Consider the following 16,200-nt stretch of genomic DNA (forward strand, 5'->3'; position numbering starts at 1 on the left):
CTTGTAGCACCACCCACTGTAGACAGTGAACAGTTAAATGTGTTCCCCTCCACCAGTGCATTTTTTTTTCTGTCTGCAGAGAGGTTTATCTCTTGAAAGAGTGGTTAATTTTACACACATAATAAAGTGATAAATTCTGGCTTGAATTAACACACTGCTTAATATGTACTTGGGTCACGTCTTTAAGGGCCTTAATCTAAGTACGTTGAAATTGATAGCAAGTTTTCTTTTTCAATGAAGAGAGACGAACATGGATACATGGTTATAGACACCACTGAGTTGGGGCAAATAGTACTGCAGTGTGAAGCATATCACACCAAGAAAGTCATAACCATGTCATATGCATTAGTTATTCTCTATCCCAGTACTTACGTAGCATGCAAAAATATTTCATTGTCCCCTTGGATTGTTTCTGTCCTGCTTCCTGGCGTACTAAGTTTGCCTGTAGGTCAAAGAAGGACAGACTCAAGCTTAATCAATGTACTTATTACATGAGTTCATTCACATAACCAGGCTGTAAATGTTTCGGACTTACGGTCCTTAAAGCATCACCTCCCAAAGGGAGATTATTAACAGAAAAATTAGCTAATCTGAGTACAAAGCTTAAGACGAGTCATGGAAAAATAAATTATTTTGATTCAATTCTTTCAGTATTTCAGTAGTCAGAGAATTGAAGCCCTTATCGTAGTAGAGAAATTTGTTTTAATGTTACCATATGTCACAAGATTAAATTCTGCAGTTATAAGTTTTGTTCATATCAATGTCAAAACTATAGGATATAGTTTTGCATTCTTTGCAATCACAGTAGCATGAATTCTTTCCATGTAGTCAGTCTATTTGAATTTATAGTTGATGGCTGATAATGCAAAAGGGAAGTATAAGGAAAACTCTCAGCTGGTTGTCCTGAAAGCATTTATCTGGCTCCACAGTAACACAAACAGAAGAAACAGAACCACTCTCTTCTTGCTAGCTGCTGCACCTGCCTTAAACATTTCCCCAAGCACTCCTGACTCCCAGTAAAAAAGGGCAATAAACATTTTTATAGTCACAATTGAAAAGTTTTGTTCAGCTGCTAACTTAAGCCTTTTGTATTTCAGGAGGGAGACATCTGTAAGGCATTAAAAAGAAAACCAAGGCAGAGATTAACACGACTGTTCAGTTTTTTCAGTATATTTTAATACATATAAGATCTACAAAAAAAAAAGTAGTAGTTTCATTACCTGTCCAGTTGCCATAAAGTAGATCCATATCTGCAATCTAAAAATAAAAAAAAAAAAAGCTTTTTTCCCCTTTTGATTTGACACACACATTTAGGCTTTTTTTTTCCTGTATGAGTTCAAGCAGAAAAACTATTCCAGTTTTATTTTCAACTGCACATCACTTTCAACCTTCAATGAAGACAGGGCATTATTTATAATAACCAAATAACCCAGTGCAGTTTTAGGTTAAGGTTAGCATATGATCAGAACTTAGACTGATAATTTTGAGCAGAAAATATTTTGTGGCTGCCACCATGAGGCAACAGCATGTACTTCTGTTGTCATTCATATTGTCTGAATAAAATGAACTGAGCAATCACATTTCATTATATTCTAACCACAACTCTTTGGACTAGTCACTGAATTGCTCAGAGGTATGGATTTTAAAAAGGGAGTTTACATATTTATGAACATGTTTAAAGCCTAAATGCATTATGTATGCTATAGTCCACCATTGAATTGTGTCAGCATTCTTGCAGGCTGGATGGGAATAAACTGAACTGTACCTTTGCACCAAGCGTTATAAATGATTAACCATCCTTATGCTGAAAGGTGGAGCCTTGATCTCAAAAATGCTATCGTATCGTGATGCCATCTAGTGACAGGGGTTTTATATGTGGGAAGGCATCCTCTCTCCCCACTCCACTCCATCTGTAGATTGAATACTGACCACCTATAATGGTTATACACCACAAGATTCTGATTTTATTTTTTTCCCCCTTAGGTAGATCTATGGCTATCTTGAACTTGCTCAGCCTGCTGTGCCCTCCTGCTCAAGTAGCCATTTATTACTTTTCTTCCTACAATAATCCAACCAGACTACTTCATTACTGCTCCAAGAAATTACCAGAAGCATTTTCTGTATTTTCCCATTAGTTATAAGCCAAGTTAAATAAGTACCATTTTACAAATATTGGCAATTCTATATTTGAAATTCCCAGCATACTAGAGAGACATATGCTTTCAAAGCTTAATAGGTGATATTGACAGCATATTACCAATAAATATGAAATATCAGGACAAAAGTTAATCTAATATACACACCCACAAATCCAAAGAAAAATATACATTGATTTTTTAATTTTTTTTTTTAAATTCTGGAGGAAACAAATTTAAGAGCGCTGCCATGCATACAACAAAACGTGACAGAGGCATCACCCTGTCTGAAGATGAGCAAGTTGATAGCCTTTTAAATGATTCAGTTTTAAAGGGCGACATTAGTTGGACGCTGCTTAGAGTACTGCTTCCACATTGCTTGTGTTAGGATGAAGCTTACATCACCCATCAAGAATAGATAAAAATGTTTTTCATGCTTCTCCAAAAATCATTTATAAGAAATACAAACCTGAATAGAATTAGCACTTTCTTTTCCAGTCAGACGCAGATGCCTGTATACGTACAGTATATACTTAGTCTGTATGCCACACAGAACAAAAAAAAGAAGATCTGTGTGGACAGCAGACAAGCCTGAAGAAGTAGAATCTGTCACCCTTACAACAAATAGGATGTGAGTTCAGCCCAGTGATGGCCTCTTTCTTGAAGAACCTTGCAACTAATTGCTTCCTACCATGAGTTTAACACTCTGGCCCACAAAGAGTTCTCACTTGCGGCAGCTAGGCTATCTGCAGGGTAAAGTATTCTCAGCAGGAGTAGCAGTCTGCAAAGAAATGGATAAAAGGGCTTCCATGCTCCAGTGTCAGACAGTACAGAAAATCCTTTGAGCAATATTAAATATAATAGAAATTGCCTAAAAGAAGCATTTGAATGCATAATGTTCTTGTTACTCACAATACTGCCCTTTTGCTTCAAATTTCCCCAATTCTGTTTTTAAAGTGCTGATATTTTTATTGGTCTTTAATGGGCAATTTTTTCCACTAATCATCCAGGATTTATCACGTAAAGGGAGCCATGCAAGGCTACCATGATTTAGAGTCCAGATTATCTTGCAATATTTAAATAGCCTTGGCATTAACAGCAAACTGTCAGTGCAATTTCCAAGGCTACACAGAAAAAGGATGCAAGTACAGGGTCTTAGGGAAGCTGAGAAAAGAAACTATCCAATTACTCCAGCAAATTCAGGGGCAGCCTAAAGCAATGCAGTGCCAGCGACTGATGGGGTCCCACAGTCCTAGAAGCCCACACCTCAGTTTTCCCTTCCTCTGAACTGAGTTCTCTCAAATCAACCACTTTATAAGCTTTGCCCCTTGGTGAACTGTTAAGGTACTGGGCTATACATTTTCAGTAAAGGCAATTGGCATTGATTTCCCCCCCTCCATTTCCGTATTTGTATTAGAAGTCTTCTTCATTCATAGGAGTGCAAAGTTCAAATGTTCTACCACAGCAATACCTCTGTTGCCAGTAAGCATGCTACTATTATAGCCATTATTCCTCCTGTTATTAACAACACTCTAATGTATTGAAATTGTTAACTGCAACATGGTGATAAAACAGTTATGAGGTCTACAGAGAGTACTGGTGCCACAGTTAGGTTTCTAAGAACTGTCTCCAAGAAGGCATCTCCTACACTCTTGTACATCCAGCTCTGAAACAAAGACAAGCTACAGGATGCATTTGTTTTCTAGGTTTGGAGGGATCCTTTTTTCCTGCCAAAACCGTCCTTTCAGTGAGTACTGCAGCAAAACCAAAACACGTACTCACCAACACACCTCATTCAAATCTGCCACGAAGATCAGTGGATTTGGCAGCTCCTACAAGAAACCAATTTACACAGTTATCTACTTACTGCAAAAACTATCTGTGTACTTATATGTAAAAATAAGAAAATATCAAGTCTTTCAGCTTGAACGTAACTACCAAGCCCATTACAAGATGCATGGTTAATGCTGTGATCCCTCTTTCTTTTTATTTGTTTCTCCTTTACGCATTCTTGAACCAGCTCTTGGAATTACACTCTTTGAAGAGCTCCTTCTGAATCCGGTAACTTTGAAAGACAACTATGTAACAAGAAAAGAAATAGCTGAATGGAAAATCAGCAGTATTTTTTACTTGTCTTGGAACCAAGCATTTATTTCTTAAATTTTTACAAATAAGATCTTGTACAAGTGATAAAGAACCAAGTTTTCTATCCACACTAAAGAAGTGAATGTATGCCCAGTATCTTCACAAAGCAAGTTTGGTTTCAGTATCAAAATGATACCCAGTTGGTCATGCACCATATTCTCAGGTGCGGTCAACTAGCGTAACTTTTGAGCTATACCAGTTTATACCAGCTTTCACAAATATTTCTATTAGATTATAAAAATCTTCCCACACACCAGATTAGGATGAGATTCCCCAGTTCAGTATTTCCCCGGTTAATCTCTTGAAAAGCAACAAACAATAAAACGTCCTCTGGGGAGTTACTGACTGTAGGTTATGACTGTCACAAGCAACCACATCATACAATTTCTTTCATAAAGAGATCACACAATTATTTTCCTCCTCTCCTAAGTCACTAGAAACTGGTTCCAGAACCCTGCTACTCTGAAGGGTAAGGCTTCCTCCCAGCTTTGGGAGATTTCAGGAGCCTCAATACATGCAACTTTTCTTCAATTCCAAGTTAATTTTGAGGGAGCGGGGGGGGAAGTTCCAGGTAAGACAGTCTTCTAAAAAAACAGGCCATTTCAGTGCCTCATTTCATTTACTTTAATAGAGTCTGACTGCATGTTCCTTCAGTACAGCAAGGATTATCGTCCAGCCACCTTTTCTCCTTCAGAACCATATGAGCGTCCTTCACAAAATATTTTTGTAAGTTTAACTACGTGGATAAACTCTCTTCACCTCCAAAAAAGGTTTCTTTTTTTCTTTCCCATGGATTCTGTGTTAGCCTTAAAATATTCCTGGTATGAGCCGGTAAGGCACTGCAGCAGTGTAACGCTTCCAGTCCTTCCCATATTTGCTGAAACAACGGTGTTCATCCCTAATGCAACGGTGGGTTAGCAGAATAGTCATATAAACAATGTAGAAATAAGGCAAGATGTGTTCAAACCCACAAGTCAGGCAATAGGCCAGGGAGCCCATCAAATCTCCTGTATAGTTAAAATGGCGTGCCCACCCCCAGAATCCTGAGGTCATCAGTTTGCTGTAGTACTTGGTCCCATCCACAGACATGTAGGAGCACTCAATATACTCTGGTTTCTTCCCCCATATCTTGCAGTTGCCATTTGTACGACGGAAGAGGTCCTTCTGGTGGTTGGTCATTCTGAAGATGTAATAACCGATCAAGCCCAACATCAAGATCCCTATGGCATTAGCTGTGCGCAGCTGGACAGGGTGGTAAACCAAATACAAACCCTAGGAAGCAGAAAAAAAAGAGACAATCAGTGATTTACTTGAAATATATGCTCAGGATGCCAGACTAATCCCTTGACCTACAGTGACGCAGAATAGATGAGTAGAAAGAATAGGAAAATCCACCCTATAAGTAAAACTGTGGAAAACTTTCAGAAAACTCTGCATCCTACATTTTCTCTCTCTCAAGTTCTATTCCTTAGGTGGAACAATTAGAAGAGAGAAGTTGCAGGGATGCAAACAAACCAGGACAGAAGCAAAAAAACCCCAAAACAAACAAACCACCACTCACCAAAAAAAACCCTCAACATGCAGAAGTATAAAAAGGAACTGAAAGGATTTAGAAAAATAGAGACACAATAGATAGTTACAGAAAAGGGCACAAGAGAAGAGAAGGAGAGGAAAAGATGTCAATTCCATGCAGGAACAGTAGGCCTTCCTGCAAGTACATTGTTACAAAGAATGTTGTAATGGTTACTCAACATTCAGACTGTCTAGAAACAATTTAAGATAGAAATCAAACTGCTGGGGAGAACATTTCTGGAAAGTTTCTTTCCTTTTAGCCCAAACATGTATTGTACCCCAATTTTACCTGCAAAGTATAGAGGTAGGGCAACCAAACACAGTCTCCCCAGCCCAAATACCATCCAAAATGATCATGGCAGATATCAATGGTTTTCAAATACCAGGCTTCATTCCAAAAGAAGTCCAAAACATAAATACCCTGAAACAGAATAGTTTCACATTAATAACAGCACTGTCACTAGTTATTCTGTTTAACAGCATCAGCCTAATCTTTCTGTGCTGTCTTGTGATAAGATCTCAAAACTGACTTGTGTTTTTATGTTAACCCCTCAAAAATAGGTTATTAAGAAGAACATATCACACAAATATACTCCATCTAGACAGATAAAGCAATCATAAGTAATGCAAAGCAATATTAAGCAAGATGACTAAGGCAAGTGTGCTACTTAAGGACATACACGTAGGAAGTGTACTTATATTTGACCACCCCTTCCTCTCTTCAGCTTTAAGAGTCTTATCCTTACAGAGAGGGGGAATAGAGCTTCTATTGAGTAGGCTTCCATTTACAAATACCAGTAAATAAATCCAAACTATTATCTGTACTTATTACTTTGGGATCTCTTCAGTAGAGAGCATAGCACCTGACTGGCTATTTTTAGGTGTGGAGACATCTGTAGCTCTGCATGTCTCTCACACACACAAGAAAAGTTAGGTGCAGTGCTCCCCTCAGAAAAACCCCTGCCCAGTCTTGCTCCAACTAAAGCCGTGGAATTTGTCATTGTTCTCTTTGGATTCAAGATCAGGTAAGCCTGTTTCCAGAGCTTAGGCTCAGAAAAGTATTTCTTAATTTAAGTTTACCCTGAAATCTGCTGGTGCAGACGTGACCATGCCACTGGTGGCACTCTGAATGAATACACACGTCCAAATAAATGAATACATGTGTCCAAAGAAGCAAGTCCCAGTGCATTATCACTGAATGAGACTGTTTAGGCCAGGAAAAACTCTGCAAGTTCAATTGCAATGCAAGGAGGTTTTTTTCTACTTTAATACTACTTTATTTCCTAATTGGTTTCTTATTTTCCTCCTCTGAATTTACCTGAAGGACATTGACAAGGATCATGGAGTTAGTTACTTGACCATACAGCTCCTGTTGTTTAGCAGCATAGGAAAGGTTAATTAGAGTCCAGGCTACAATACCAGGGCGCCCATTGAAGAATAGCTTGAAATCAAACCATTTTCCTATTCGAGGGTTAAATTCAATCCCCATCATGTAGTCATAAAAGAAGTTCCCAGTGAATTTGCTAGAAAGCATAAAAAATTAGAAATGTATGCAGTTATACACAAATACAGATAATTACTATTCTGACTACACATTTCAGATTCACTTGATGTAATGATAATAAAAATCATAAACCCACATAAAGTTGTACAAGATAACACAAACTGACCCAACCAAAGCATTACATTGGTAGAGATAAAATTTAGCTTCAGACGTACCCTAGCTTATTCTTGGTAACACTTTTGAACAGTCTAACTATAACCTTACTTATTTCTCACAGATAGGATGGATATATCTGTGACACTGAGGCTGCCAGTCACATGACACGCAGCAAGAAACACAGAGGCTGGTGCTAACAAAGCAAATAACCACAGTCATATATTGGCCTATCTATCTGTGCCAGTAAAATATATTCTCTCATTATTATTCTGTGCAGCATTCAATTTACATGTCCAATTACCTAGTATTCTTTCATTATTAAAAATCACATACCAGTCTTTGGCATTGGTAGGGAAAAAGTAGCCTTTAATCATTGCAAATGTGGAAACTGCATATCCCAGGATATTGGCACACCACAGGAGAGGAATCCAGTTGTCAAAAATGATGGTAGGTGAGAAGCAGTGGAAGTAATAGGCATTTGCAAACCAAAGCACGTGTGTAATGATCCAAGCCTGAAGTCCATTGATTTCATACTTATTCACTACACCTAAAATTTGAAGAAAAATTTGAATGTTAGTGACATTGCATTAATACAACTTTTTATTAATATGGATATGCATACAATATATAGAAGCTCAATCGAGTGCTAATGAAATGACCTCGCTCCCCTCGCCCTCCCAATTAAATAACTTGTGGCACTTTTCTGAAAGTTTCATTAGACTCTGTTGTAACCATCAGGCTTTGTTAGGCTGAGTTTTTCTCTTCACTCTAGCTTCACAAAACAGTCAATTTAGAATCTCCCCTAAAATTGACTAATGTAACAAGTTACCCTTTCTCACACTTAGTTCACATCACGCATTTTGTTCAAGTCTCATGGGTTAACTTAGCTTCAGCAGGTGCAACTGCACTGTGAAATACTAGCAATAGTTCACTGCCAATTTTAAGAGCCAAAATTATCAATCTGTATTTTTCCATTGCTGGTATGGGGCCTGCCATATCAATAATTTTACTAACAGTAGGAGATAGAAATTCTGTAATTTATTCTAAAAGATGACATAGGTATTTTTGTTTGAAGTAAACATATGAAGAAGGTGAGAGCATTTACGTCCACATTTCCTCCAGATACATATGGGTCAGTAAAGATTGTAAGTACAGAAATACTATCATTTTAAAAGATTGTATGGTGTGCATATATTCTAAGGAAGAACTTACCAGCAGGGGTGACAGCACCTTCTTGTACACCTCCTACATATCCAGGAAGAAATTTATGGCAGAAGTCAGGAACGAACACATACAAAAACACCTAGAAGAGAGAGAATGTATTAACAGCAAAAACAGACAAGACAACACCCACCCCCCCCGAAATCACTATCCCTTTCATACATGTACCAAATATAATACATAACAGTTTCAGTTAAGTATTGGATAAGCAAATACAGCAAGATTTAGCTGTTGTGATTTTAGACTAGTAATATTTCCAAGCTATGAAACAATTCTGAAGATGTACTTCATGTATGGTTGTCATCCTTTTTTGGTGGGGAGGCAGGACAGTCAGTAACTAGATTCAGGTCCTTACCCTTTTATTTTGTAGTTTATCTGTGTTACATGTTGTCTTCCAATTTGAAAAAAATTGGAGTAGTTTGGTAAGTTTGAAGATATTTTAAAAATTTAGTTATATTTCATATGTGAATGTTCTTTTAGTGTCTGTCTATAGAAAATATTACCCCTTCTGCAGTGTTAGTTTATGATATATTTATTCTGTATTAACTTAAAACAAATTGGTATTGCTGTTATATAGTTGCTTTTACCTAAAAACCACATCAAGGAATATGTCGCACAAGGAGTATCACACAGGGAATATTTGTTTATATTCCCCACATATTTATTTTTCAAGTGCATAAGCTCCATTTGGGTTGCAAAAAGCCATGGGAAGCGAGAAACACCAAAGAGTAAATGCCAGTGCAACATTCCATTATCCTTTGTGTAAAAGGATTAATCAAACAGCTGTTTGAAAAAAACACCCACTACATCTAGATCATAACTCAATAATATATACCTGGAAAGTGACCCAAAGGGCATAGATGGCAGCAGCCCTATAGGTCAGTGTAGGAGTCTTGTTCCAGATGTCAGACAGATGTTTATTCCCCGTGAGCAAGTCAATGAGTGGGTCAATCAGAGAGCACTGGTACTGGTCACAGGACATTACAAAGTAATATACGATAAGTGGCGCAAACATGAGCAGGAAAAGGATGCTTGCCAAGGAAAACCAGTCCACCTCCCTGTAATCCAAAACAGGGCATTTTTTTTTTCCAGCTTTCAGTTAGAACAGTGGTTTGATTAAGTCAGGCAATGTTTTCAGTGGACCTTCTAGACTAACCGGATGAAAACTGAAATTGTTTTCAGGGCACAGACATTTCTTTGGGTCAAATAGCTATAAAAAACTTAGCACGTTACATACTTTACCACAAACTGTTATAAAACTATGCTAGTTGATCAGAGCAACAGAATACATAATATCTCCCCTCCAAAAAGCAGATTATTATTACAGCCTTCATGTTTTTGATGGCAATCATGTGTATAACTGGTAGAGTCTTCAGTTGGAAGTGGTAACAGAATCACAAGAATATCATGCAAAACTTCGAAACACAGAAAACACAGACCCTGGACAGCCAGAAGTTGAACTTGCTCTACCACACACTGTCTGTAGTGGCAAGCCATATAAACACCCACAGCTGTTTCCAGCTGCAATGCAATACTCCACTAATATTTGCACACTCTTTGAGAATGGGGATATGACTCATAAATCTTGGTACAGCAGGAGATGTCAGCTGGCAATACCACAGATATATGCCTGTTTTCCAAATATCAAGAAATATTTTGTTCAGCCCTTGAAGGAACTACAAATTTTACTGATTTTTATGATTTGTTAAACCCAAGCCATCTGGCAAGCTCTCTATCTTAAAAATCTTCAAGAACTCTTTTTTGGCATCCATTACTACAGCTCATTATCCATGAGCTTTCAACGGAAGGGCAATGCAACAATCTGTTATTAATAGAGTGAAGTTTAAAAGGAATGTAACATCTATAAAAGTATGAACCAATTTGAAATACAGTGACTAATTAGGTCATCAGCTTCTCTCACCATGCTCTTCCCCACTGGACTTGAGATGTTTGAGTATCATTTTGGGTGCTTTTGTGTTTTCTTTCTTCAGAAGTTTTTTTCTCCTGATGGGCTGCCATCATGTCCTGTATGAAAGAAAATACTCATGGTATTACACCATCTGGTTCTCAGTAATTCTTTTGGCTCTACAAAGGAGAAACACAATTAAAAGTTATTAAAGCTATTATATAGCCTTCTGACAGCAAGAAATTTGGGGGAGGAGGATAGGAAGTAAAAAATCCTTCCCAATTCCTTATTATCTTCTATTCAGCAAAACATAATCAAAACACTGATGTCAAAGTAATCCATTAAACTTCTTGCTAACTGGAAAATTCTTTCAAGCCATATTGTGTAATATATGGCTTATTACTTACATGCGAGATGCAAAGGGAAAAAAGTGTTTTGCTGCGTTCTTATAAACCTCTAAAAATAAAGGTCTGTAACTAATTGCCTTTCTTAATCAGAGAAATTGCTACTATTGTAACATTACCTGTCCTGGACTTTGGCAAATTATGAGCTTTTCCCCAGACGCCTCGCTCCATATGTCAGCTACATCACAGAAAACAAGAGGACAGTTTATATTCCCATCTAAATCAGAAATCAGTGGGAACAGAGGTCGACTTACTAGGCAACACCTAATTCTCACTGTGGAACATGCATTACAGCTTTCTTTTGCTTTGCCCAAATACTTCTTTTGTTAAAGATGATCATCCTATAATCTGACCATTGGTAATTCCCCATCCAAAAAAAAAAAAAAAAAAAAAAAAAAGGTATTTTTCCTGAACTTTGTCTCATGGGAAGGTATAGACTCTAAAACACATGGAGTGTTGTAGTTTTCCATTCAAGGGAGAATTTGCTAACAGTTGTTAGTTTTGTACTTTTTCAGGCTTTGATGTTTTAACTCAAACCAGCCGTCATTTCCACTGAGACAGAAATGACAATACAACACATTGTCAGGGCCCTGGAGACACTACCAGGCCCTACCGTCCCTGCCCGGCCTAGCCCAGGGCCTCCCCGGCGTTGCCCATGGGCCGGGATACCCGTTTCAGCCCATCCCAGGGCCATCAATCCTTGCCCCAGTGACACCATATGAGTACTGTCTCCAGCTCCACCAGAGCCCTGCCCGCAGCCGTGCTATCCCCCCTGAGCTCGCAGCTCCCAGCCCCTTAGGGAGCAGCAGGCTCTCACTGCTCCCTGACACCTTATGAAAAAGGAAGATGTTTAGATGCCAAAGTAAGGACTTCTAAAACAGGACCAGCCCAGCCACAGGGATAACGTGCCACCCTCAGATTTAAAACATATCGTGTTACTCTGCAGAAATCTCCTTCACATAACACATTTCAAGAAAAGTGTTTATTTTCAGAAGTAATCTGAGAAGAAGTCTAATCACTCCCCTTTGCCAGCCTGGTTCTGCAGAAATCCTAAGCAAAGAATGCAAGAAGATACACGGGTGGCAGGAAGCTTAGGATAATTGAAATAGTAAATACCGTAAGTGCTAACTACCACCCTACCTTTCAGCAGAGACATTTTAAAATATGGTCAGACTTCTGGCTTAGATTTGAGCTCAGATTTCAGCCAGATGTCTACATTTTTCCAGGTATCAATACTTTCTTGACAAGGTTTCTAAAGCAAGTCATGAAACAACCTCAAGAGGAGGTTACTGTTCACATAGAAGAAGAAAGATAGGACAGGAGATTCACTGTATCAAGGCTAGAGCGTGGGAGCTTACTCCAGTTATTTGCACTGGTTTTGCTTTACAACAGTAGTGCAAGTTCTTACAAGGAACAGTTACAATACTACTAAGAATTTTACCAAGATAGAAAAGCTCTTATTCAGGAATCATCAGAATTGGAAATATTTAGGTCAGATGAAACCTTTCACATCGTTTAGTCCAACCTCACTTGCCCCTGCTGAGAGCAAGGACAACTTAGAACAGGTTGCTCAGCACCTTGCCCAGTTAAATTTTGAATATTCCCAAGGATTCCATGTGATTTGTCAGTCCTACTGAGAAAGCATGCCTCTTAGAGAAGAGACCCAGAAAATAAATCCCAGGTTGAGAATTTTCACGGTGTTTAGTTTTGTTTTAGGCTCTTAATTAGCTAAACAGCCCAGCTACTTTGCAGAGCTCAGCATAACGGATTTGAAACCTGCTCAGTCTGCTGAGCCCTTGTAAAAAGCCTGCCTGCAGCTGGCAGCACCTGGGATTTTGTGCAAGACCCACCAACCCACCCCCACAGTTTGTCATTACTCCTACCAGACAATGCAGAAACAGGATAAGCATCCAATTACTGTAACTGGGAACTGGCTAGACCAGAAAGGCTGGCATTCAATAGGTTGCATATAGGATCCATGCCTCCCCCCTAGTTAAAGGCCAGCAATTGCCACCAAGTTTTGCCTTTCTACAGAGCAGTTTAAACAACAAGTGCCTGCTTAGGACTATTCCCCGAAACAGATACACCCTAGTCCAACAGACAGCTATGCTGGCAGTAACAACGTCTCATGTTCAGAACTATTTGTCTGTCACTCAACACATGCTAATATTTCCGGATCAAGACTCCCATTGAAATCATACTCCTATTAGTAACTACTTCAATTTCTGTTAATGCAAGCTTTCTGTTAGCCCACTAAACACACCCCAAGTATTGCCTTCCTTAACCCTTAGTGTGGTGCGTTGACCCTGGCTGGACACCAGGTGCCCACCAAAGCTGCTCTATCACTCCCCTTCCTCAGCTGGACAGGGGAGAGAAAATATAACGAAAAGCTCATGGGTTGACAGAAGGACAGGGAGAGATCACTCACCAATTACTGTCACGGGCAAAACAGACTCAACTTGGGGAAATTAATTTATTACCAATCAAATAAGAGCAGGATAATGAGAAAAAAACCCAAACCTTAAAAACACTTTCCCCCCACCCCTCCCTGCTTCCCAGGCACAACTCGGCTTCCGATTTTCCCTACCTCCTCCCCCCTGCAGCGGCACAGGAAGACAGGCAATGGGGATTGGGGTCAGTTCATCACACGTTGTCTCTGCTGCTCCTTCCTTCTTAGAGGGAGGACTCCTCACACTCTTCCCCTGCTCCAGCATGGGGTCCCTAGTCCTTCATGAACTTCTCCAACGTGGGTCCTTCCCAAGGGCTGCAGTTCTCCACGAACTGCTCCAGCGTGGGTTCCTTCCATGGGCTGCAGTCCTTCAGGCACAGACTGCTCCAGCATGGGTCCCCCGCGGGGTCACAAGTCCTGCCAGCAAACCTGCTCCAGCGTGGGCTCCTCTCTCCATGGGGCCGCAGGTCCTGCCAGGAGCCTGCTCCAGCGCAGGCTTCCCACGGGGTCCCAGCCTCCTTCGGGCATCCCCCTGCTCTGGCGTGGGGTCCTCCCTGGGCTGCAGGTGGAGATCTGCTCTCCCGTGGACCTCCCTGGGCTGCAGGGGGACAGCCTGCCTCACCATGGTCTTCCCCACGAGCTGCAGGGGAATCTCTGCTCCGGCACCTGGAGCACCTCCTCCCCCTCCTTATTGACCAACCTGGGGGTCTGCAGAGTTGTTTCTCTCACATATTCTCACTCCTCTCTCCTGGCTGCAGTTGCACAGGTTTCCCCCCTCGCCTCCCTTCTTAAATACATTATCCCAGAGGTGCTACTGCTGTCACTGATGGGCTTAGCCTTGGCCAGCAGTGGGTCTGTCACAGAGCCAGCTGGCATTGGCTCTATCAGACAGAGGGAAAGCTTCCAGGAGCTTCTCACATAAACCACTCCTGTAGCCTCCCTGCTACCACACCTTGCCACACAAACTCAAACCATTTAGTCAGCTTCTTAACAAGAGCCTGAAGCAAAATTCACGATTCCAATATCACCTGGACAGAGAACTCCAGAGAGAATTCCTTCTCTGAGTCCAAACTTCAGGGCTCAGTGATGAAGTACTGCATTACTGCTCACACTGTGTTAAAGGAATAATCATGCCAACCACACAATTCGCTTGGAAGCTCTCCCCATTTGGTGCCTAAGCCACACATCTAACGTACAGTTCACCCACATAAAGTCCTTCCAAGCAATAACAATAAATGTGTTTGATGCTTTTCATCAGCATGCTCTGGACTTACTGGAGAAAATCTCAACCAAGTGGAAGCGTGGCAAAAAAACCCTTTTAGATTTTGTCCTACAAAAGTAAGGCAGACTCCTGTTCACGAATATGTATTTCAAAGGAAAATCCCCAGCTAACACCCAATGTTCCACAGAGCCCCGTGTTTTGAGAGGAACAGAGCAGCAGGCTGCCCAGGACGGGTTCAGCAGACTCACACAGGCAGCACCTTTCCGTACGCCAGGCCCCTCATGCGAGACACGGGTACCTCGGGGAATATTACCGGGAGCGGGGGGGCGGGGGCACAAATTAAAATCGACCTCCGGAGCCAGGGGCCACTTACCGAGCCGACGGCGCCGCAAACGCTCCCTTCCAGCCCCGCTTCGCCCCTCCGCTCCTCGCCGAGGCCCGACATGGCTCTCGGTGAGGTCCGTACGCACCCGCGACCCCGCGCACGGGCGGGCTCGCCGTTCCGGCGGACGCTGCCCGCTACCCGGAGACGGCGCAGGGGCGACTCACCAGGCAAGGACAATTCACTCACCGGTACCAGCCGTCCGGTACAGCCCTTCCCACAGCGGAGCTTCTCCCGCGGAAAAACAACCTCCACGGCGTACCTCAGCCGCTACCGGCGGCCGTCCCGCTCTCCTCAGGCCGACGCCTCTCCGCCCCGCCCCCGCCCCACCGCTCTGGCCAATCCCCGCCGCGCTCCCCTCCACTCCGCGCCACCGCATTGGTGGAGCGCGCTCAACCCATGGGCTGAGGAGACGGAGTGGGCGTGGCGGCAGAGGGTGGGCGCGGGGTCCCTGCGCCCTCCCCGGTGCGAGCGGGGCCGGAGCGGCGGCGGCTTCGGCCGCTGCCCTCGCCGCGCCTCCGTAACGGCGGGCACCGCTAGTTAAGGCAGGTCCGGTTGAGCCTGTAAAGTGACGGTGACCGGCGTTTTGCACAGGGCGATTTTAAGCGCGAGGGGAAGGCGTAGTTCGTGGCTGTTCCCCTGAGAAAGCCCGAAGGAGCAGGCAGGCTGCGGGCAGTGGTGGCCTCGGAAAGCTCGAGTCAGATCGCTAAAAAGAACAAAAGTTTTTGAGAGAAAGGGAACCGACGTCCGAGGAGGCGATTTAGCGCAGAATTAATTTACAATCCCGTCTGTAAGGAGGCTGCCGGCAGCCGGGTGTGTGGGGGACACCTGAGGCGGGACGTTGGGCTCCTCTCTCGGGGTTTGCACCCCGGCGGCTGCCTCCCCGGTGCTGAATCGCCAATAACGCGCAAAACTCCGGACCCTGCTCCCGCCAGCGCCGGTACTCACGCCCCGAACTTGTTCGGAGGGACACGTCTTCGCAGCCCGCAGGGCTGAGACTGCATTCGCGTTATTCCGGGCTCCGGGGGGTACCAAATTGCAGAAGCCGGGTAAGGGCGATGCAGCGGAAAAAGCCGCCGGCGGAGCCGCACCGGGGGCTCGTCA

At 42.3% G+C, this 16,200-nt stretch overlaps 1 protein-coding gene across 5 annotated transcripts; it reads right to left on the bottom strand.

Moving 5' to 3' along the window:
• Positions 1-4,255: 4,255 nt before the first annotated feature.
• Positions 4,256-16,123, bottom strand: DHCR7 (7-dehydrocholesterol reductase). Of its 5 annotated transcripts, XM_030038915.2 has the most exons (9): positions 15,228-15,402; positions 15,088-15,182; positions 10,655-10,758; positions 9,569-9,791; positions 8,725-8,815; positions 7,846-8,059; positions 7,171-7,375; positions 6,142-6,273; positions 4,256-5,552 (listed from the first exon to the last, which is right to left on the bottom strand). In XM_030038915.2, exons 2-9 carry the CDS (start codon positions 15,157-15,159, stop codon positions 5,088-5,090), a joined length of 1,506 nt encoding a protein of 501 aa, XP_029894775.1. In that variant the 5' UTR covers positions 15,160-15,182; positions 15,228-15,402; the 3' UTR covers positions 4,256-5,087. The 5 variants fall into 5 exon arrangements, with proteins under 5 accessions (XP_029894775.1, XP_029894779.1, XP_029894776.1 ...); XM_030038919.2 differs by lacking the exons at positions 15,088-15,182; positions 15,228-15,402 and adding an exon at positions 16,045-16,123; XM_030038916.2 differs by lacking the exon at positions 15,088-15,182 and having other exon boundaries at positions 15,286-15,410.
• Between the last annotated feature and the right edge of the window lie 77 nt (positions 16,124-16,200).

The sequence above is a fragment of the Aquila chrysaetos genome, chromosome 16, assembly GCF_900496995.4.
Source record: "Aquila chrysaetos chrysaetos chromosome 16, bAquChr1.4, whole genome shotgun sequence".
Taxonomy (NCBI): domain Eukaryota; kingdom Metazoa; phylum Chordata; class Aves; order Accipitriformes; family Accipitridae; genus Aquila; species Aquila chrysaetos.